Source organism: Pelobates fuscus, chromosome 8 (assembly GCF_036172605.1).
Source record: "Pelobates fuscus isolate aPelFus1 chromosome 8, aPelFus1.pri, whole genome shotgun sequence".
Taxonomy (NCBI): Eukaryota; Metazoa; Chordata; class Amphibia; order Anura; family Pelobatidae; genus Pelobates; species Pelobates fuscus.
In genome coordinates, this window is record NC_086324.1 from 60,870,072 (window position 1) to 60,894,744 (window position 24,673).

The window sequence follows — 24,673 nt, forward strand, 5'->3', positions numbered from 1 at the left end:
CATAGGAAAGCATTTACAATGCTTTCCTATGGACGCTTGCGTGCTCTCACTGTGATTTTCACAGTGAGAAGCACGCAAGCGCCTCTAGCGGCTGTCAATGAGACAGCCACCAGAGGATTTGGAGGCTGGATTAACCCTCAGTATAAACATAGCAGTTTCTCTGAAACTGCTATGTTTATAAAAAAAAAAGGGGTTAATCCTAGAGGGACCTGGCATCCAGACCACCTCATTAAGCTGAAGTGGTCTGGGTGCCTAGAGTGGTCCTTTAAAGTATTGTATGGTTACTGTAGGTAGCCAAACTAATATTAGTGTTCTTTCCATGAATGAGAAGTATTCTCCGCTGCAGAGCTTTTAATACAGACATCTTACTCCCCTTGTGTGTACTAGAGTATAAACATGAGCCCGGAAATCCTTTCTTATATTAAAGCTGAAAGATGTTCTAATAGAACACTTAATGAATTTCTAGTGGGATACAATGTGGCTGACAGACCAGACTCCCGGCGCTCACCCCACAATGTGGTTACTGGTTGGAAGGCTTACCTTTTTATTTTAATTGCTTTATGACTACCAGCATTTTCTCGCTGAGCTCATATCTGATGAAGATAATCCATAAACATTTCAACAGATGCGTTTATTTGAAGAGATTATAATTGATTGTGTAGAAAGATAAAAATCCTTGAGCCATTTCCAAGGGTTATTAATAAAAGATTAGTGCCTACTGGAAGCACGGTTTCCCCGCTGCTGCAGAAAGCAGAGCCCTGTTACCGTTGTGTTTTTTTATTGGAAAGGGATTTTGATTTGTAATGCACAATAGAAGCATAGCACATTGAAGTAAGGGCCTCAATTGTAAATGCAAACAAAGCCAGTACAGACACCAATCATTGTGCCACCCTAGATAGGAAGTTTGAAACAATAGACCCAGTTAGGAAAGCAGCCAGCCAAAATGTGCAGGGGCAACCCGGCCTGCAACCACTCTGCCAACACGATTTATTCTTCCTCCTGCAATTCATTTTCTATTATGCAAATCTAATTGTTTAAACGATCGCTGAGAATGTTTACACATGAATTGTTTTCGGAACGGAGTGCTTCTTAAAGATAGGGTGACCAGATGTCCCTGTTCTCAAGGGGAAATGCTCTGCTCTGGACCTCGTGTGTTTGAGTAATATAATAATTTGTCTATAGAGATACCCACTGATCCATAGTGAAATGTCAGGACAAAGCATGTCTAAAAACTAATGTGCTCTGCTGATGTCAATGTCATGAAATGGTATTGGAAAACTCTGTTCCATTATGGATATATCCATAGGCAGATGCACTTTAGTGAGGCGTGTTTATAACGGTCTGAAATACTGAAACTGACTAATGCATTAAATATTATCCCAGATTGTATTTAAAAAAGAAAATCATCTGAATTAAAGGAGTAGTATGCTACAAGATACCCAGTTTTAATAGATAACCCTGATAATGCATTATAGTGTGAAAATAAATGCAATAGTAATAATAGGAAACAAAGTTTATCATTCGAAGTGCTAAAACTACTGCAGTGCAGACAAGTGTTATTTAGCAGGCAGAATCCTTCCAGGAAAAGACTGCACCAGGAACCTCTCCTTTTGATGTATGGAATTTTTGTTCAACCATTAAATCCATGTCTCACAGGATAAGCAGTTAATTCCCCGGCTGCAGTTCCACTTATCCCATAGGGTGGGTGGAAATGATCAATAAGCTGCTATAGGTCAATTCACATCCCTTTTCAAAATTCTGTATCACCTCCGCATTGACATCTTGAAGACCATTGACTTCAAGTCAATTATAAAGCAATTCTCTGCAAAGAAGTTTCGCAAATGTTTGAACACTTGATTAATAATAAATAATTCATGGTAATTTCTTATAGTGTGCCTTCTATGTCTGTATGATTTACCAACGGAGCTCAATTTTTATGTTTAATTTCTTTGTTATAGTGTGCAAACATTTGTGTGGATTAAGCTCTGCTGTGCAGTATGTTATTTAATGTTTAAACACTGATTTTGTTGGAGGTACCAATAAATATAAGCTTCATTATATCGATAATTAGAATTTTTATTCCTACGAGTGGTTGTGTAGGCAGGGCAGTTAAGAATGCCATGGCATATTGGTATAAAGGCCAAACCTTCCTCATACTGCATTACAAAGAGGGAGCAGCCTTGGGATGCCAGAACCCCAACTTTGGGGATAAATGTTCACAAAACATCTTAACACCTGAATACTGTATATGAACAAGTTATTTGAGCTTAGTTGTTATGAGGGGAGTGTTCCTTGAACTCCATCTGCTCATTTTTCCTAACTCTTCATATTTATTCCCTAAAGGGAGAAGAGGAAAAAATATATATATTTATTTTTATTTTTTTTCTTCATTACATGTATATCCATTGGACATTTCTTGAATGCAGGACATAATGAACTGTTGGGAGATGAGGCATAAAGTCGATCCATAGTAACCATGTCTGCAATCACCTCTCAGAATTATCTCGCGGGGTCGCAGTTCGGGACTCTATAGCATAAATATCTTTAACCCTCGACACCCATTCCAGGAGAATGAGAGCAGAATGTTGTTGCAACATAGTCTGGATAAGGGTCTTAGCTGGATCTAATAAGGCTAAAGTTTCATTCGGAATGTGGTATGGTGCAAGAACATCGACAAGACAGTTCTTTCCTTGATCTCTCACATTTTTTTCTTTAGCTGATTTTTTTTTTTTTTTAATATAATTCGACTCTAACATCTGCCTGTGTTGCCATTTTGAGTGATCATTCACAGAGCAGTTCACAGTCAGCCATCTTTCACGTGTTTTGAGTGTGTAAACATGGTTTGAATTAACAGTTCTGAAAGTTGTTGAATAAGCAAAATAATGATAATGGTCAGAACTCCACAATGATGTCCAGGGTTTATTATATCATACAAACAAAGGGGGAACATTTCAACAACCTAAAGTGCCTCTCAATGATTAAGGGTGTCAAAATGTTTGGTGGAATGATCGATAGCTGGAAATCATCATAGAGTGCTTAGTATTACTATTGTATTGCTTATTGAAGTTTAGAATAGGGGCTTATATCTCAGCGCACCCACTCCTGCACCTAGATATGGGGACTTTTCCATAGGAGTGCCTGCTGTATGTTATCTCTTGTTTATGTACTCACCTTGAATATTGAGCATCTTTTTGCTCTCTGAAAGTATTGTACCTGTTATCAGGGAAGTAGACATGGGGGAGAGGATTTCAGCAGAAAAGATGACACCTGTCACGAAGGAGTAGGCAGATCAGTTATGTTAACAAGGTTGTACAGATACCAGGAAATCATGCAGGTTTCTTTTTCCGTGACATGTTTCTTACATTTAATGCATACATTGCGTCCTCCTCCATAGGATTAGATTAACAGTTAATCTTCTGTTGTACATTAGTTCCCATTGCCCATAAACAAAATTTTTTTGACAATCTGCCCAAATACCTTGATACCCTTAGAATCTACTCATTCATTTTAAGAACCTGGGAATTTGCCCAAACACTCTGTGATTCATTTGCAAATTTTAAAGCAAAACATCTGCAATTGAAACATTCTACTCCTCTATTTATCCAGCTTGTCAGTGTATTAAAGCAACACTCCGAGCATCGTAACTCCTACAGACCAGTTTAGCTGAATGGAGCCACCTGGGGCTTTCTCCTTCAGGAGTAGATTGGACGTGACACAGACACCCAGATGGCCCAGGTAACCTGTCAAACTATTCAAAACAGTGACAAAAAGGGGGCGGGGCCGGGCCGCCGAGCTGAGCGGCAGCCATCAGAGCTAGCTCCGGCAATGGGCCGCATGAATATAAAGTAATAATGCTTTAAAAGCCCACCTGGACCCGAGACAGACATGGGCATTGAGTGAGAGGTGGAACGGGAGCACACCGCATGAGCCTCAGCTGGATCACGACCGAGTTATCCGCATGACTTGCAAGACGAGCCCACGGGGCATACGCACATGTGGAGATGACAGGAGGTGAGAGACAGCATGACAGAGGGAGAGAGGGGGACCAGGCCCCGCTCCCCCCCCCCTCGGGCCGGCGGGGGTGATCCCGGCCCACAAGTCGAATCTCCGGAGCCTGGAGGTGAAGGGCCCATATAATGAGGAATCCTTCCTCATGAAGGGCCAAGATGGCCGCTGAATGTGCCAGATGCAGGGAGTTACGCGGGGTCGCCTGGGCCTTCGGTGTGGCGGATCCCGTGGATGGACCCCTCCAGGCGGCAGAACGGTCGGCGCGGAGCCGGCCCTTACCCCAGGATTTGGTGGTGGTCCAGGGAAGGATGCCCCTGACTTTGTGAGCCCTGTGTCGTTGGGGTGAGCTGGACCCCCGGCGGACCGGTGACCGGGGAGGCGAGCGCTGGCGACATGCATGAGACCGGAGAAGGGTGAGGCACCATGGGGCTGGAGCTCCGACGGGGTACTGCAGGAGTTGGGGAGGTGCAGGGGATAAGGGGCCGAGGACTTTTCAGGGGTGGGAGTCTGCCGGACCGCCGACATCCCTGAGTGCCCACAGCACCGCAGTGTTCCCGGTTGCACGGCCGGAGCAGGCCTGGAGGGGAAAAGAGTGGGACAGATGCACCGGAGGTGCTAGAGAGACCTTGCAATGACCGACTGACTGGACACATAGAAGCACACTTGGCATAAGCACACTTGGCATAAGCAAACCAGAGGCCACGGTAGGGAGCAGCCTGCACAATTACACCTTATCTTGCCAGGCACTGCTATGCCACCTCCAGCGGAGAGACTTAATTATTATTACTAACCTCGTCTGAGCACTGTCCCAAGCAAAGAATAAATAAAACAACGAAGGACAGATAAGGATAAAGGGACTGTTTCATGATAATGGGATTGAGAAGCCGTTCTTCATGCAATTTTAGTTTTTCCTTGCTTTGATTAGTTGATACTCGTTGGTCCTTATTAAGTTAGCTTGAAAAGCTACAGGAATTCATAGTGTATGCTATAATACCCATAGGGATTAATGATTACATCGCTATATTAAGTTTGCTCTATGTGGGCTAAACATGCCACTTCTTTTTAAACGTGGAAGCCCTTGTGCAATAGATATATATAATTTGTTTGCTTACCTATGTTCATCTTTTTGAAAATCCTGCATATGAAGGATTCTTTATTATTACTATTATTATTTTTTTTTTTATTATTATTATTTTTTTTTTTTTAACCCCTTAAGGACACATGACGTGTGTGACACGTCATTATTCCATTTTATTCCAGAAGTTTGGTCCTTAAGGGGTTAATCAAGCGCACTTCCAGGCACTATTTGAAGTTAAATAACGGTTGAGTCTCTTTTCTGAACTGTCCATACTGGTAATAACACACAATATACAGTGTACAATGTCCTATTTGGTTATATATAAGCAAGGTAGATGTAATGTTTTAATACTGCACAAATACTGCATTATACGTTCCAAAGTCTCAGTACTCACGCATCCTACCTAACATAAAACACAGACACAAGCCAGCGACCACAAAACTTTTGCATACAGCCTGCTGACACAGACCAAAGGCATACACCAACGGCCATGGGATAATGGCTCGAACAGCTAACACAAGGCACCCTCGTATCCAGCACACACGCAGCACTCGCACGCACCAGTCAACGGACAACATATGCTTAGGGTTAGACAGGAATATGGCTCAGATGACTAAACAGCTTGCATAGTACGTTAATAAGCCTGATGAATATGCCCTTGATATACCTAATCTAAATTTAGATTTTGTAAAGTTTATGTACACTTAATTTACTTAAATGCATGTTTATTTGACTAAGTATGGGACAACCCATGCGGAAAGCGCCATCGCACACATGGTTAGACATGGGTATGGCTCGGACGACTAAACAGCCTGCATAATGCGTTAATATGCCGATGGAATGCCCTTGATGTCTTAAATCTCGCAAATTTATGTATAACCAGTTTACTATACTACTCGTTTGTTCTGACTTATATGCCTCTGCGCAGGCACCCTTATGTTACTTTTACCGATTCATAACATGCCTGCCCACGCTCTAGTGCGGCTTTAATAAACATATTTAAAACAAAACAGTGACAAATTACACTCGGACCGCTCCTGGCACCATAACCACTGCAACAGGCTGTATTGGTTATGGTACTTTTTAATTTATAGTAACTTGTTTTTCCACGAGCCGTGTGTGAGAAGCAGCGCCATACCCTGAACATCTAACATCACCCTCAGTCCGTTAAATACTGGCTAGTGATGGTGGTCGTTGTAATCCAAGAATGGAGAGATGCTGAAAACTGTTCGTTTTATTTTTATCTCCCTTCCCCTCATGTTCACCTGTAGCTAGCATTGCAATGTTTTTGTATCCACACTTTTATGCTCAGCAAAATCAAGGAAGGAGATGGGTTCATATCGGCAACTTTAGATGACTTTCCATCTGTGCACCTCTGAGTGATGTGTTACAACCAATTCATACTTAATCTCTGGTGCACAGGAGAGCAAAATTGCACCTGGTCTACCAGATAGCATCTGGTAGGAATGTCAGGAATGACAAGAGTGTTGTCAGGTGATGGGTCTATCTGGAGATAGAAGTCCATGCTCCCTCGAGTGTTTTCATGCTGTGTTTATACAGCTGGCTTTGACAGTGTCCCTTGTTCTATAACTCACTTGGTAGTTGTTTAAGATGCCTGTATAGCCAGGTCAGTTGGTCATGGACCAGCAGTTGTGCATATTTTGTATACACATGCTCACATACTTGTATTATATCTTTGAATTTGATCGATACTCCAGTGCTCCTCAACATACGATTTACTAAAGTAATTTTTTCTCCCTATCCTACTGCATATCTTTGACAACAGAAAACTATATTTGCAATATGTGACACACAAGCTGTTCACTGACACAGGAGATTTCACTTAATCCTCGTTTTCCTTCTGTTTTCAGAGCGGTGAAGAAGAAGCCAGAGCCAACAGACTATACCAAAATGAAGCAGGCACAGAAGCGCAAGATCATGTGAGTATATCAAACCACGTTCTAATGGTTGGGTGGCTTAGTGTGATGGGTTCAAGTGTTATGGACAAGAATGGCAGCTATGTTGCAAACCGTTGATTTGACAATTATTTTGTACCCAGGCTTGGCCTAGTGGGGATATGCCACATACAAACCATTGACATACACTGAGGGGAAAAAAGTATTTGATCCCCTGCTGATTTTGAATGTTTGTCATTTTAATGGTTGGTGTATTTTAACTGTGAGAGACAGAATAACAAAAATAGATCCAGAAAAATGCATGTCCAAAAAGTTATGAATTGATTTGCATGTCAATGAGTAAAATAAGTATTTGACCCCTTCGACTTAGTACTTAATAGCAAAACCCTTGTTGGCAGTCACAGAGGTCAGATGTTTCTTGTTTTTGGACACCAGGTTTGCACACATCTCAGGAGGTATTTTGTCCCACTCCTCTTTGCAGATCCTTTCCAAGTTATTAAGGTTTCAAGGCTGATGTTTGGCAACTTGAACCTTCAGCTCATTCCACAGATTTTCTATGGAATTAAGGTCTGGAGGCTAGCTGGGCCACTCCAGGAACTTAAAGTGCTTCTTCTTGAGCCACTCCTTTGTTGCCTTGGCTGTGTGTTTTGGATCATTGACGTGCTGGAATACCCATCCACTACCCATTTTCAATGCCCTGGCTGAGGGAAGGAGGTTCTCACCCAAGATTTGATGGTACATGGCCCGTCCATTGTCCCTTTGAAGCGGTGCAGTGACCCTGTCCCCTAAGCAGAAAAACACCCCTAAAGCATAATGTTTCCACCTCCATGTTTGATGGTGGGGATGGTGTTCAAGGGGTGATAGGCAGCATTCCTCCTCCTCCAAACATGCCAAAGAGCTCGATTTTGGTCTTATCTGACCACAACACTTTCACCCAGTTCTCCTCTGAATCATTCAGATGTTCATTGGCAAACTTCAGACGGACCTGTACATGTGCTGTATTGAGCAGGGGGACCTTGCTGGCGCCGCAGGATTTCAGTCCTTCACGGCGTATCATGTTAGCAATTGTTTTCTTGATGACTATGGTCCCAGGTGCCTTGAGATCATTAACAAGATCCTCCTGTGTAGTTCTGGACTGATTCCTCACCATTCTCATGATCATTGAAGCTCCACAAGGTGAGATCTTGCATGGAGCACCAGACCAAGGAGACTGACCGTCATTTTGTGTTTCTTCCATTTGTGAATAATCGCACCAACTGTTGTCACCTTCTCACCAAGCTGCTTGGTGATGGTCTTGTAGCCCATTCCAGCCTTGTGTAGGTCTACAATCTTGTCCCTGACATCCTTGGACAGCTCTTTGGTCTTGGCCATGGTTGAGAGTTTGGAATCTGATTGATTGCTTCTGTGGACTGGTGTCTTTTATACAGGTAACGAGCGGAGATTAGGAGCACTCCCTTTAAGAGAGTGCTCCTAATCTCAGCTTGTTACCTGTATAAAAGACACCTGGTAGCCAGAAATCTTGCTGATTACTAGGGGATCAAATACTTATTTCACTCATTGACATGCAAATCCATTTATAACTTTTTTGACATGCGTTTTTCTGGATTTTGTTTTATTTTATTTATTTTATTCTGTCTCTCACTGTTAAAATACACCTACTATTAAAATTATAGACTGATTATTTGTCAGTGGACAAACTTTCAAAATCAGCAGGGGATCAAATACTTTTTTCCCCTCACTGTATGTTAACAATGGAATGCTTATGGGATGCTTTTTTTTTTTAATTTGTACTTTTTTTATATTTGTATATACTGTATAAATATTTTAAATAAACAGGTCTCTTACACATTGAGTGTTGAATATAAAATTCTATTCTAAAGTTCTAAAATACTATTAACTTGCAATAACACTATTCAGACCTGTTACAGACAAGTGGGGCTAAGAGATAATCACAAGGGAAAAGTAATACTCAAAGAATGGAGTCAACTGGAAAAGGGACAACATGGCAGAAAATAGAGCGAGATCAAGTATTCTGGAGGCAGCTAAGAAAAAGTCTATGTATATGTGGCAGGATGGTACAGAAAATAAGTCAAGGGAAATATCATTGGAGAAGAGAGAGACAGCTTCAAGTAGCAGGAGACTGGATAAGAATCAAGAAAATTTATTTAAAAAATGTGCAGTCTGCAAAGGGCTAGATAGAGCAGACTGGATGGAGTAGTTGAGGTTAAATAGGGTACAGATTGGTGGAAACACTAGTTCGGGATGTGGGGGACACAATGTATAGACTCCTATCTAAGACAGTGTGCACACTTGTCTCCATGTTGATCATTTTTGAAGTCTGAGATTTGTAAATTTTCTGGTAAACAAACTCAGGCTGGAACTGCTGCAAAGCCACTGCCGCAGAGACATACTAGGAATGGCAGATGGATCACTGTAGGATCTGGTAGACTTAGAGTTGTGGATAAAAGGCATATTGCACAGTCTGTTGCTCTACATAATTCATTTTCTGCACTTTCAGAGTGTAATGGTGTTATGGAGACGGGCACTGAGGCTAGTGGTGTTGTGGAGAGGAACTGAGGCTAGTGGTGTTGTGGAGAGAGGAACTGAGGCTAGTGGTGTTGTGGAGAGAGGAACTGAGGCTAGTGGTGTTGTGGAGAGAGGAACTGAGGCTAGTGGTGTTGTGGAGAGAGGAACTGAGGCTAGTGGCGTTGTGGAGAGAGGAACTGAGGCTAGTGGCGTTGTGGAGAGAGGCACTGAGGCTAGTGGTGTTGTGGAGAGAGGAACTGAGGCTAGTGGTGTTGTGGAGAGAGGAACTGAGGCTAGTGGTGTTGTGGAGAGAGGAACTGAGGCTAGTGGTGTTGTGGAGAGAGGAACTGAGGCTAGTGGTGTTGTGGAGAGAGGAACTGAGGCTAGTGGTGTTGTGGAGAGAGGAACTGAGGCTAGCGGTGTTGTGGAGAGAGGCACTGAGGCTAGCGGTGTTGTGGAGAGAGGCACTGAGGCTAGCGGTGTTGTGGAGAGAGGCACTGAGGCTAGCGGTGTTGTGGAGAGAGGCACTGAGGCTAGCGGTGTTGTGGAGAGAGGCACTGAGGCTAGCGGTGTTGTGGAGAGAGGCACTGAGGCTAGCGGTGTTGTGGAGAGAGGCACTGAGGCTAGTGGTGTTGTGGAGAGAGGCACTGAGGCTAGCGGTGTTGTGGAGAGAGGCACTGAGGCTAGCGGTGTTGTGGAGAGAGGCACTGAGGCTAGCGGTGTTGTGGAGAGAGGCACTGAGGCTAGCGGTGTTGTGGAGAGAGGCACTGAGGCTAGCGGTGTTGTGGAGAGAGGCACTGAGGCTAGCGGTGTTGTGGAGAGAGGCACTGAGGCTAGCGGTGTTGTGGAGAGAGGCACTGAGGCTAGCGGTGTTGTGGAGAGAGGCACTGAGGCTAGTGGTGTTGTGGAGAGAGGCACTGAGGCTAGTGGTGTTGTGGAGAGAGGCACTGAGGCTAGTGGTGTTGTGGAGAGAGGCACTGAGGCTAGTGGTGTTGTGGAGAGAGGCACTGAGGCTAGTGGTGTTGTGGAGAGAGGCACTGAGGCTAGTGGTGTTGTGGAGAGAGGCACTGAGGCTAGTGGTGTTGTGGAGAGAGGCACTGAGGCTAGTGGTGTTGTGGAGAGAGGCACTGAGGCTAGTGGTGTTGTGGAGAGAGGCACTGAGGCTAGTGGTGTTGTGGAGAGAGGCACTGAGGCTAGTGGTGTTGTGGAGAGAGGCACTGAGGCTAGTGGTGTTGTGGAGAGAGGCACTGAGGCTAGTGGTGTTGTGGAGAGAGGCACTGAGGCTAGCGGTGTTGTGGAGAGAGGCACTGAGGCTAGCGGTGTTGTGGAGAGAGGCACTGAGGCTAGCGGTGTTGTGGAGAGAGGCACTGAGGCTAGCGGTGTTGTGGAGAGAGGCACTGAGGCTAGCGGTGTTGTGGAGAGAGGCACTGAGGCTAGCGGTGTTGTGGAGAGAGGCACTGAGGCTAGCGGTGTTGTGGAGAGAGGCACTGAGGCTAGCGGTGTTGTGGAGAGAGGCACTGAGGCTAGCGGTGTTGTGGAGAGAGGCACTGAGGCTAGCGGTGTTGTGGAGAGAGGCACTGAGGCTAGCGGTGTTGTGGAGAGAGGCACTGAGGCTAGCGGTGTTGTGGAGAGAGGCACTGAGGCTAGCGGTGTTGTGGAGAGAGGCACTGAGGCTAGCGGTGTTGTGGAGAGAGGCACTGAGGCTAGCGGTGTTGTGGAGAGAGGCACTGAGGCTAGCGGTGTTGTGGAGAGAGGCACTGAGGCTAGCGGTGTTGTGGAGAGAGGCACTGAGGCTAGCGGTGTTGTGGAGAGAGGCACTGAGGCTAGCGGTGTTGTGGAGAGAGGCACTGAGGCTAGCGGTGTTGTGGAGAGAGGCACTGAGGCTAGCGGTGTTGTGGAGAGAGGCACTGAGGCTAGCGGTGTTGTGGAGAGAGGCACTGAGGCTAGTGGTGTTGTGGAGAGAGGCACTGAGGCTAGTGGTGTTGTGGAGAGAGGCACTGAGGCTAGTGGTGTTGTGGAGAGAGGCACTGAGGCTAGTGGTGTTGTGGAGAGAGGCACTGAGGCTAGTGGTGTTGTGGAGAGAGGCACTGAGGCTAGTGGTGTTGTGGAGAGAGGCACTGAGGCTAGTGGTGTTGTGGAGAGAGGCACTGAGGCTAGTGGTGTTGTGGAGAGAGGCACTGAGGCTAGTGGTGTTGTGGAGAGAGGCACTGAGGCTAGTGGTGTTGTGGAGAGAGGCACTGAGGCTAGTGGTGTTGTGGAGAGAGGCACTGAGGCTAGTGGTGTTGTGGAGAGAGGCACTGAGGCTAGTGGTGTTGTGGAGAGAGGCACTGAGGCTAGTGGTGTTGTGGAGAGAGGCACTGAGGCTAGTGGTGTTGTGGAGAGAGGCACTGAGGCTAGTGGTGTTGTGGAGAGAGGCACTGAGGCTAGTGGTGTTGTGGAGAGAGGCTTGGAGACTATGGTGAGGCCTAATAGAAAGCAGTTGTTGTTGGGGGATCCATCATAAGAGGTGTGGAGATGGACAATGGTGGTCTTGTGAGGTGTCTTCCCGGAGCTACTGCTCACAGAGACAGGAGACGTATCTGTAATATTGTTAAGCGAGCAAAGCAGGAAGGGGAATTGGATGTACTTGTCCATCTAGGGACAAATGACTTGGCTTGCAATGAGGTTTCAGAGGTTAAAGGACCACTCTAGGCACCCAGACCACTTCAGCTTAATGAAGTGGTCTGGGTGCCAGGTCCAGCTAGCTGTTACCCTTTTTTTTATAAACATAGCAGTTTCAGAGAAACTGCTATGTTTATACTGAGGGTTAAGCCAGCCTCCAGAGCCTCTAGTGGCTGTCTCATTGACAGCCGCTAGAGGCGCTTGCGTGCTTCTCACTGTGAAAATCACAGTGAGAGCACGCAAGCGTCCATAGGAAAGCATTATGAATGCTTTCCTATGCGACCGGCTGAATGCGAGCGCGGCTCCTGCCGCGCATGCGCATTCAGCCGATTTTGTCGCGAGGAAGAAGAGGAGGAGGAGGAAAGCTCCCCGCCCGGCGCTGGAGAAAGAGGTAAGTTTAACCCCTTCCTCCCCCCAGAGCCCGGCAGGAGTGGGTCCCTGAGGGTGGGGGCACCCTCAGGGCACTCTAGTGCCAGTAAAACGAGTATGTTTTCCTGGCACTAGAGTGGTCCTTTAAGGACGTTTTTAGTGTTTTTGCCAATGATATACGGCAGGTTGCTTCCACACTGTCATTCTCTGAAGTTCTGACAGGCGGATGCGTATTAGGGACTTTAACTTGTGGCTTGGTGAATGGTGTCGGGAGCAAGGATTTGGCTTTATTTCTCATGGTAGCTCTGTTTGGAATGGAAATAAACTGTACAAAAAAGATGGTTTGCATCTTTCTCAAAAGGGAACAAATGTTCTCAGTGAGCAGTTCAGAGGTTTTGCTAGGATGTATTTAAACTACGAGGGGGGGGGGGCAAAAGGGTGATAAAACATCAATCCAATTGTCCCCCAAAACAAGGACAGAAGGTGCCTGTAGCAAGTGGGTTAAAAGATGATAAGCTTAGAGTCATGTCTACAAATGCTCGCAGTTTAGGGAATAAGATCCATGAACTTGTGGCAATAATGGCAACTGATAGTGTAGATTTAGTCGCTGTTACTGAGACATGGTATAATGAGAAAAATGACTGGGACATAGCAATACCAGGGTACTCTTTATATAGAAAAGACAGGGAAGGCAGGAAAGGGGGAGTGGTGGCCCTGTATGTGAAGGATAGCATAAAATCTAGCCTAATAAAAGTTATTGAGGTGAACATAGAGTTACGTTAGAATTTGGTAATCACACAGTAATTCGTGTAGGTGTGATTTATAGGCCCCCAGGACAAATTGAAGAGTTAGATAATCTACTAGTTGAGGAAATGGCTAAAATGACAATGAATGGGGTAGTTATCATTATGGGTGACTTTAATCTTCCTGATGTGAATTGGAAAACAAAAATAGCTGCTTGTGCCAGGAGCACACATATTCTAAACTCCCTACTGGGATTGTCTCTAAAACAACTCGTTGAGGAGCCAACTCGTAAAGAGGCCATACTAGTTTAGTGTTAACAAATGGAGATTTGGTATCCGATATTACTCTAGGTCAAAGTTTAGGATCCAGTGATCATCAGTCAGTGTGGTTTAATATAAGAACAGTGACTGAGTCACACCACACAAAAACAAAAGTTTTAGACTTTAGAAAAACAGACTTTTCTAAAATTAGAATATGTGTAAAGGAGTCATTATCAGACTGGAGCAATTTAAATGGTGTCCAAGAGAAATGGGATTATTTAAAAGTTGCACTACTGAAGGCAACAGAAAATTGCATTAGGCTTGTCAGTAAAAGCAAAAAATTCAAGAAACCACTGTGGTACTCCGCAGATGTGGCCAAAATAGTAAAAAACTAAAAGTTAGCATTTAGTAATTATAAAAAAAAAAAACAGTGAGGAAGACAGAATGATCTATAAGATTAGGCAGAAAGAGGCTAAGCAAGTTATAAGAGCTTCCAAATTACACACAGAAGAGGAAATAGCACAGTCAGTAAAAAAAAGGGGGACAAAACACTTTTTTTAGATACATAAATGAGAAAAGAAAAGTAAAACAAGGATTAGTTAGATTAAAAACAAAAGAAGGAAGGTATGTAGAAGAGGATAAAGGTCTAGCTGACTGCCTCAATTAATATTTTTGTTCGGTGTTTACAGATGAAAATGAAGGAGAGGGACCTCAGTTAAGAAAAAGGATAAATTAGTTATTTATTACACGTGAGTTTACAGAGGAAGAGGTTCTATTTCAACTGTCAAAAGTAAAGACAAATAAGTCAATGGGACCTGATGGAATACACCCAAAGCTATTAAAAGAGCTTAGTGGTGGGGGCGGAGCTTACCTGCCGAGCGAGCCAGACGTGCATGGCGAGAGCTCCCGCATCCGACGTCCTGATTCTGGGCATAACGCCCGACTGCCGGCCGCGGACAACTCTCTACTTATCCAGGAGGGGATGCTGCATCGGGGGATACCTGATATGGGGCTCCCCGTCGCTGTACCTTCCGCATCGCGGCCTGCGCGGGTGGGAGCTGCGGAGAGACGGCCGCTCTCCTGGTTCTCAGGCGGAGGAGGGGGCACTCACACATCGCCCCCCCCCCCCCCTGGACCGGTGGGGGATATCCCGGTCCCCGCCAGAAGGGGAAGCTGCAACCTTAACCATATCGGCAGCAGCCGATGAAATCACAAGCAGAGCTGAAGCGGCGATTCCCAAGATGGCGGACATGCCTGTATCCACTACACGTGGCATGGAAACTTTGCAACTCAGGGTGGATGGCCCTACAAGCAAAGCGACTGACACACTCAAAGCGATCTTCGACAGATTCTGGGCACAGCTAGCAGACAGAGCATGGTACACAGGTATGGCACAAGAACCACCTGTAAGCGACAGCAAACACTGCAAGATGAAGGGTGGGGGTAAGCCTATAAGGGGACAGATAGCCCAAGCTCACACATTCAGGCGGAGGGCCCTGACCCACAAGTCCCAGTCAAACGCTCAGAGGGCTATGAACCGCAAGAGACAGACCATAAACCAGTTACGCAAACCCCGGAACAAGATGGGAGCCTTATCACCGCCTCACCCTAAAGATCCCACCCTTATGGTCAAGCGGAGGAGACCGGCGCACCAGCAAAAGAATTGGCCAGGGGTGGCCACCCGCAAGCCACCAGACGACAACTCCAGGGCCACAGTGAGTCCACAAGAACGTGGTAAAAAGAGGCAAGACCCAGCACAGTCCGCAGGCAAGAGGAGCCTCACAACGCCACATTGCACACGGACCCTCCCACGTTATACCTGCTTCCTTGGGGCACACCTCACCGACGTTACACCGCTCCCGAGCGAGGGGGTGGGTTGATACGAGACTTTCCTCCTGAGGCATGCAGCGGACTTTGGGTGAGAACCCTTCCTACACGTATCTAGGCCTCCGAGCCACGTCTTGCCCTCACACTTGAAAAACAAGACATCCCCACTCTTGTTTGACCACAGTTGTACTTTCCATAATTGTTTGTTTCGTTTCCCTGCTAGCAACCAGAGTAATTGTGCTTCTTAAGATGCCGACCTGTAACAGAGATGTTTTGTTTTTTTTTTTTTTAGCTCCACAGTGATCTGCAGTATGTTTATAACAGGTCTCTGTGTAGTCCAGCCACCCACAAAAGCGAAGATAGAGGAGGTTTAAATGTGGTGCGTAACGATTATCTATGTGATGCCACTACTACTGAAAGCATGTTTCATTATTAATAATGTTGGTTAGAAACGCGTGTCTGGGACCGAGCTTTATATAACCGAGGCCGACTTTCAAAAATGCCACCAGACATGCTAGACGTACCTCACACTGTTTATTACTGTACCACATGTATGCTCCTATCTGCATAAGATGCGGCGGTACACGCAGCATGACACTTTAAGCTTGAACCGTCCCTGGAACAAGCATTGCATAGTCCTGTAACTCAAGCCGTGGGTGACTGCCCGCTTAACTTTAATAGTTTTCTATTAGACGGATCATAGTTTGTTACCGTTCATAAAACCGTTGTCTTATGCTATAACCCCTGATATGACCTCACAATATCATTACATAATGCGTGCCTAAGCTACGGCATAGTGTAACGTTGCTCTTTTGTATACCTAAGATAGATATCGCTACAAGAATAGTCTGTTATTTACATATAAAAATGTGCTGATATTCACATGCCATGAGTGTACACCAACTGTGTTTAAATATTTTGAATATGCTGTTGTGGCATTGACGAACGTCTTGTTATTCCTCGCACAAAGAAAAATAAAGAATTAAAAAAAAAAAAAAAGAGCTTAGTGGTGTACTAGCAAAACCATTAACAGATTTATTTAACCAATCATTGATAACAGGAGTAGTCCCAGAAGATTGGAAGTTGGTAAATGTTCTGCCCATTCACAAGAAAGGTAATAGGGAGGAGTCGGGCAACTATAGGCCAGTAAGCCTTACTTCAGTAGTGGGGAAAGTAATGGAAACCATGTTAAAGGATAGGATTGTTGAACATCTAAAAACACATGGATTTCAAGATCAGAGACAACATGGGTTTACTTCAGGGAGATCATGCCAAACTAATCTTATTGAATTTTTTGATTGGGTAACTAAAATTATAGATCAGGGTGGTGCAGTAGACATTGCTTACCTACATTGCACATAGAAGGCTTATCAATAAACTGCAATCTTTAAGTTTGGATTCCAATATTGTTGAATGGGTGAGGCAGTGGCTGAGTGACAGGCAACAGAGGGTTGTAGTCAATGGAGTATATTCGAAGCTTGGGCTTGTCACCAGTGGGGTACCTCAGGGATCTGTACTTGGACCCATTCTCTTTAATATTTTTATTAGTGATATTGCAGAAGGTCTTGATGGTAAGGTATGTATTTTTGTTGATGATACTAAGATATGTAACAGGGTTGATGTTCCAGGAGGGATAAGCCAAATGGCTAATGATTTAGGTAAACTAGAAAAATGGTCAGAGTTGTGGCAACTGACATTTAATGTGGATAAGTGCAAGATAATGCATCTTGGACGTAAAAACCCAAGGGCAGAGTACAGAATATTTGATAGAGTCCTAACCTCAACATCTGAGGAAAGGGATTTAGGGGTGATTATTTCTGATGACTTAAAGGTAGGCAGACAATGTAACAGAGCAGCAGGAAATGCTAGCAGAATGCTTGGTTGTATAGGGAGAGGTATTAGCAGTAGAAAGAGGGAAGTTCTCATGCCATTGTACAGAACACTGGTGAGACCTCACTTGGAGTATTGTACGCATTACTGGAGACCGTATCTTCAGAAAGATATTGATACCTTAGAGAGAGTTCAGAGAAGGGCTACTAAACCGATTCATGGATTGCAGGATAAAACTTACCAGGAAAGGCTAAAGGATCTTAACATGTATAGCTTGGAGGAAAGACGAGACAGGGGGGATATGATAGAAAAAATTAAATAAATAAAGGGAATCAACACAGTAAAGGAGGAGACTATATTTAAAAGAAGAAAAACTACCACAACAAGAGAACATAGTCTTAAATTAGAGGGACAAAGGTTTAAAAATAATACCAGGAAGTATTACTTTACTGAGAGGGTAGTCGATGCATGGAATAGCCTTCCAGCTGAAGTGGTAGAGGTTAACACAGTAAAGGAGTTTAAGCATGCGTGGGATAGGCATAAGGCTATCCTAACTATAAGATAAGGCCAGAGACTAATGAAAGTATTTAGAAAATTGGGCAGACTAGATGGGCCGAATGGTTCTTATCTGCTGTCACATTCTATGTTTCTATCTGTATATAACTATATACTATTTTACACACACAGAAAGGAGTGTCTGTAAATGTTGGTTTGGTGGAGAATGGGATTGAAATTTTGGGATATATAGTTTTAAAGTCATGTTTAACTTGGCAAGTTGTAATATACAAGGCTTTCTATAAATGGTTGCGTGCTGTGCCTGCTGCATTCACAATCTATTTGCGGGCTGTCTCATGCTGCATATACCATCACTGATTTGTCCCTCTGGAAGCAAACAAAAGAGATGGATCAGCTGTTAGCAGCTGGCAGGCAGCCGTCTGAAATGTTCTGGGATTTATTGCCATGCTCCAAAACTCCTGGAAAACCGGTGTGAAGCCATAGGAGACAATGTGAGACCGTTGGAGAATATTACTCTGCTCCACAGGCAGCATTTTAAGATATTTTTTTAAAAATCCACATTTCCTTTTAGGGAAAATATCTTGATTTTGCTGTGTGCTAGATGTCGACACTCACGTTCCATTTGCTATAAATTGATAATTATTCAGAAGAAATTATTAGCCTTCATATAAAATAAATATTTTAGAAATGCTGTTGGCTTTACACTTGCTATCATGGGAAAGCTGGCAAAGAGGTTGCAATTGCCTCCTGCTAATTAAACCTTGTGTGGATTTAACTAGCAGGAGGTACATTGTGATATCTGTTGGCACAGTACTGCAGGAGTGAGGCAGCAGGTAAGAATGGAGCATGATCCTTGCTAGTCCAGCACTGTGTAGGTTTGTGCATTGGATGGTGACCTGTGATCATCATGTTATTATGGCCTGGACTGACCAATGGGGACATTTCCTGAGAGACTGCAATATCTGGGGCTGATCAGTCTTCCAGTCTCTGATACAAATGACAGATTAATAAAACATAGCATACATACATAAAAAGGTGGAGCTCAATGCAGCAAATATTCTGAAAAACAAGATAATGCAGCAAAATAGTGTAACACAGTACATGTAAAATTTTGGTTTAAAAATATATAATGGTGTCACTCACAAGCCTGGAGTCATACCGTCATATGACTCCGGTGGTATATGCCTCTGGACCATTCAAGGTTGTCCAAACCCCTTCTGTGTGAGGTGTTTTCCTTTAAAGTGCTGTAGTTCTTCTTTCCAGTGCTTTGGATTCTTTCTCTCACTTTGTTTGCCGGTTTGAAATAATAGATACACCAGGTCCAGGGTAGTGAATCCAATAAAGTGCTTTATTACTTTAAAATCAAAGAGTAAAAAATAAATAAATGAATCTGTGCCAGGTAAATACCTGGATAGACTAAGTAGTCAAATGTCCAATGTCCAAAACGCGTTTCGCCTTGTTAAAAGGCTTCCTCAGTTGGTTGTTCTGTCTCTTCCTCTCTTCTCCTGTTTTTAAATCGCCCGCTTCAGGTTGTTAATTGTTTGTGTTTCCGGTCTTTCATTTCCGGTTTTTCGTTTCGTGGAACGCACGTGCGTTCCACTGTGCGTCCTCGCTTCCTGAATCATCATTCTGGTGAAACGCACCTTGTGTTCTGTTTCCGCTTCCGGTTCCGCGGTCAGTGGAACGCACTTGCGTTCCAGCGAGTGTTATCACGGTCACCTTAGTTTTACCTTCTAGGCATTAATGCATGAGGTTTACTTTATATGTAAATAACACAATCTTTAGTGGTAAACCTTATTTTTATAAAGATTGTGTTATTTACATATAAAGTAAACCTCATGCATTAATGCCTAGAAGGTAAAACTAAGGTGACCGTGATAACACTCGCTGGAACGCAAGTGCGTTCCACTGACCGCGGAACCGGAAGCGGAAACAGAACACAAGGTGCGTTTCACCAGAATGATGATTCAGGAAGCGAGGACGCACAGTGGAACGCACGTGCGTTCCACGAAACGAAAAACCAGAAATGAAAGACCGGAAACACAAACAATTAACAACCTGAAGCGGGCGATTTAAAAACAGGAGAAGAGAGGAAGAGACAGAACAACCAACTGAGGAAGCCTTTTAACAAGGCGAAACGCGTTTTGGACATTGGACATTTGACTACTTAGTCTATCCAGGTATTTACCTGGCACAGATTCATTTATTTATTTTTTACTCTTTGATTTTAAAGTAATAAAGCACTTTATTGGATTCACTACCCTGGACCTGGTGTATCTATTATTTCAAACCGGCAAACAAAGTGAGAGAAAGAATCCAAAGCACTGGAAAGAAGAACTACAGCACTTTAAAGGAAAACACCTCACACAGAAGGGGTTTGGACAACCTTGAATGGTCCAGAGGCATATACCACCGGAGTCATATGACGGTATGACTCCAGGCTTGTGAGTGACACCATTATATATTTTTAAACCAAAATTTTACATGTACTGTGTTACACTATTTTGCTGCATTATCTTGTTTTTCAGAATATTTGCTGCATTGAGCTCCACCTTTTTATATATGTATGCTATGTATTTTTAAGTGGTGTAGGGGATACCACTTTTTAGGTGTTTGAGCATCAGTCCCTAATCACCCCCACATTGTGCACCCATTTTATTAGATTAATAAAACAGTTTGGCTATTACTGGTGACAATGGAGTCACAGGAAATAGTCCAGAGATCTTTTTAAATGCTCAGTTATGCTTCACAGGTCTTGCTTATAGAGGCTACAGGAGCTTATGAAGTTACACATCTTCATTCCAGAAGCCTCAATTTGTTTTATTAGTATATTGTGTGCTCCATGGGAGTAGGGCCATCCACACGGAGATCTGTGAGTAATAAAGTTATTTCTTTGTACTCGCCAGCCGTCTCCCATAGCAAAGGGTACAGATTGGTGGAATCAGTAGTTTGGGATGTAGGAGGCACAATATATAGACTCCTAAATAAGGCCATGTGCATACTCGTCTCATCTATAGCCCCCAATCATCCAAGGCTATTCATTGAACACCTTTTCTCCTCTAGCACTCCTTCCCTCATACTTGGGGACTTTAACATCCCAATCAACAACCTCAACTGCCCTGATGCCTCTCGTCTGCTCTCTGTAACCTCCTCCTTCGGCCTCACACAGTGGTCTACTTCAGCAACTCATACAGCGGGAAACACTCTTGACCTCATCTTCACCAATCTCTGTACAACCCATAATCTCTCCAATGTTCAATGTCCTCTATCTGATCACCATCTGCTGACCTTTGACTTCAGCATACCCCTTACCCAAATTTCACCACCCTTAACTCCAATCTCGCAGAAACCTTCACTGCCTTAAACTCCAGCATCTCTCCTTTTACCCATCTTAAATCTCACCTGCCCTAATTCTGCAACCTCACTCTACAACTCCACTCTCTCCTCTCAACTAGACATCATGGCACCTCCTACATTTAAAGGCAGCAAGCGTTCCCAATTACAAACTTGGCACACCACGTTGACCCGATATCTCAATTTTTTTTCCAGAACTGCTGAATGCTGTAAGAGAGTCTCACTCTGCACCCGGACTTCCTCCCCTATAAATTTATGATCCATGCCTACACTCTGGCTCTTTGCTCTGCAAAAGTAAATTACTTCAACGCCCTCATCAGCACACTGTCCCACCAACCCAAATGCCTATTTCACACTTTTAATGCCTACCCTGTTGCTTCCCACCTTCTACCACCATGGTCTTTCCTCCCTCAAGTGTTGCTACTCCCATGTCTGTCTGTCTCCAAGTCAACATGGCCACCATCACCTCTACATCGCAGGCTCGCTGCCTAGGTGTTCTCTTTGACTCCGACCTCTCCACCCCTCATGTCCAGTCGATCGCCAAATCCTGCCGCTTCAATCTCAAAAACATAGCTCGCATCCGCCCCTATTTAACACCAGACCCGGTTCAGGTGCTGGTCCATGCCGTTGTTCTTTCTTGCCATTACTACTGCAACCCCCTTCTCAGTGGTCTTACATGTTCCCAGATTGCACCGCTGCAATCTATAACGAATGCGGCGGAAAAGCTCATTTTCCTTTCCGCATGCACCTCCCACGCCTCCCCCCTCTGTCAGTCCCTAAATTGGCTTCCAGTTAGATATAGGGCTCAATTTAAGATTCTGGAGTTTGCTTACAAGTCACTACATAATGCTGCTCCAACCTACCTATCCTCCCTAATACATAAGTATGTCCCGTTTAGGCCCCTCCGCTCTGCCGAAGACCTATGTCTATCCTCTGTCCGTACTCCCACATCTGATGCTTGCCTCCAAGACTTCTCCAGGGCTGCACGTTTTCTGTGGAACTCCCTTCCCTTCTCCGTTAGACTTTCACCCAGTCTCCACTCCTTCAAAAAATCTTTGAAAACACACTTCTTCAGGAAAACCTATCATTTAAAAGAATAAAGAGGTGGGTGAAAAGTAGTGAGACCCAAGTGCAGGCAAGCCTCTGTGTAAAGGTCACTCCAACCCTAATTGCAAAATATAAAAACTAGAAAGTACAGGGCGCCACAGTCACTATGCTGGTAATACGATGAATGGGGGTTTAAAAAGGAATAAAGTGATAAGGTAAAAACAGCAAAGTTGAGCATAACCTGGGACCCTGCAATTTGGTATCAGCGGTTCCTTATTTACATGTACACTGGTTATATATATTGCTTGTGCGGTATTTGTGTTTGGCTGAGTGTTGTTCACCTATACTAGTGATTGGCTTTATGCTCTCTCGCTTTGTTTGCTTTGCACTCTAGCATTTGCACTTTATGACTTAGCACAGTACCATGTTATATTGAGCTGCTATACTTATGGGTCCTTAGCCTATTGTGGCTTTTATATATCTTTTGTATATTGCACATATTTTGTGCTGAGATTGTTTATATGTTTATCAATAAACTTTGCTGTTTTTACCTTATCACTTTATTCCTTTTTAAACCCTCATTCATCGTATTACCAGCATAGTGACTGTGGCGCCCTGTACTTTCTAGTTTTTATATTAAGCATATCATTTAAACTGTTAGTAGGTTTTTATTTCCCCCGCCCCCCATGACTCCTCTCCTGCAACTGTCAAAAGTAAATTTTTTACTTTAATTTTTTAAGTTTTCCGTGAATACTTTTCTAGCAACCTATTTCATTACCCCTACTTATACCCTTTGTGTCACTATACCCCACTCCCTCTTGCATGTAAGCTCATTGAGCAGGGCCCTCATCCCCTCTGTTCCTGTGGTTCCATTTGTCTGGTTACAATTACGTGTCTGTTAGTCCACCCATAGTACAGCGCTATGGAATTTGCAGGCGCTATATAAATAATACAATAATAATCTGCTTATATAACACACAGAGAAAGGAGTGTGTGTAAATGCTGATTTGGTGGAGAACATGATAGACAATTTGGGATATATATGTCCCTTTTGTCTGGAAGAATGTCCAGACAACAGGGATATATTCTACTCTTGTCATATAAATCTTTTTGTACAGGAGCCTGGATTTGCTGTTTATACAAAGACTGTCCTTTGGTGGTCCTTTGGTGGTCTTCACTTTACCCACAATCCAAGACAAGCGGAGATTAAAGGTGGCGGTGTAGGTTTTCTTCTCTCACCCCACTGCTCCTTTAAAACCCTGCCCACCCCCCCTTCCCTCTCTTTCCCATCATTCGAAATTCATTCAATTCGCCTTTTCAAACCCTTCTCTGCTAACATTGCCGTCATCTATCGTCCCCCTGGTTCCCCTCTCCTCTTCCTTGACCACTTTGCTGCCTGGCTACCCTACTTCCTCTCTTCCAACATTCCATCCCTAATTCTTGGAGACTTCAATATTCCCATTAACCCACCTTTAACCCCAGCAGCCTCTAAACTACTTTCAATTACTTCCTCCCTTGGACTATTGCAGTGGGCTAATTCTCCCACTCATGTAGCTGGCAATACCCTCGACCTTATTTTCTCCTATTCATGTACATTATCTAATATCTGCAATACTCCATTTCCTCTCTCTGATCACCACCTCTTATCGTTTGCTCTCAATTACCCCCTCACCCAACAACCTCAGCCTAACCCCCCTCAGCTCAGGAGGAACCTTAACTCTATTGACCTCCAGCAGCTGTCGGCTGACATTGATTCACAACTGCTATCCATCCCTTCCCTCTCCTGTCCCTCACTGGCCATCTCCACATATAACACTACCCTCACATCTGCCTTGAACACTGCAGCCCCACTCCAAACATGCACCACGAGGAGAACACGACCCCAACCTTGGCATAATAAATCAACACGCTATCTGCAGAGTTGCTCCCGCTGTGCTGAACGCTCCTGGAGGAAGTCCCGCACCCAGGCAGACTATCTTCATTATAGATTCATGTTGCTTTCGTACAGCGCAGCCCTTGCCCTCGCCAAACAGTCCTACTTTTCCTCTCTCATTAGTTCATGCTCCCGCAATCCCAGACGTCTCTTTGACACTTTTAATTCCCTTCTCCGCCCTGCTGTGGCCACCCCCCAAACTAACCTTACAGCTGATAGCTTTGCATATTACTTTACTGACAAGATTGAACAGCTAAGGAAACAATTCTCCCCTCCTTGCCGTTCTCTTTCTCAACCACACATAAATCATGCTTTCCCTACTCTTCAGACTTTCTCCCCAGCTACTGAACAAGAGGTGGCTGCACTTCTCCATTCCTCTCACCCCACCACTTGCCCACTTGATCCTGTCCCATCTCACCTCATCAGATCTCTCTCCCCTTGTCTTGTGCCTATCCTAACACACATCTTTAACTGCTCTCTCTCTTCTGGCACTGTTCCTGCTGACCTTAAACATGCCACTGTAATACCTATCCTGAAAAAACCATCTCTTGACCCGTCCTCCCCCTCGAACTATCGTCCCATATCCCTGCTCCCTTACTCATCA

The 24,673-nt window shown here is 44.3% G+C and overlaps 1 protein-coding gene across 1 annotated transcript in view; it reads left to right on the forward strand.

Annotated features, from left to right (window-relative positions):
• SLX9 (SLX9 ribosome biogenesis factor) overlaps nt 1–24,673 on the forward strand; it is a 142,816-nt gene that overhangs the window by 112,482 nt on the left and 5,661 nt on the right. The window contains exon 5 of the mRNA XM_063429921.1: nt 6,958–7,026. Coding sequence (XP_063285991.1) covers nt 6,958–7,026 — 69 coding nt within the window. The remainder of the gene's footprint in view (nt 1–6,957; nt 7,027–24,673) is intronic.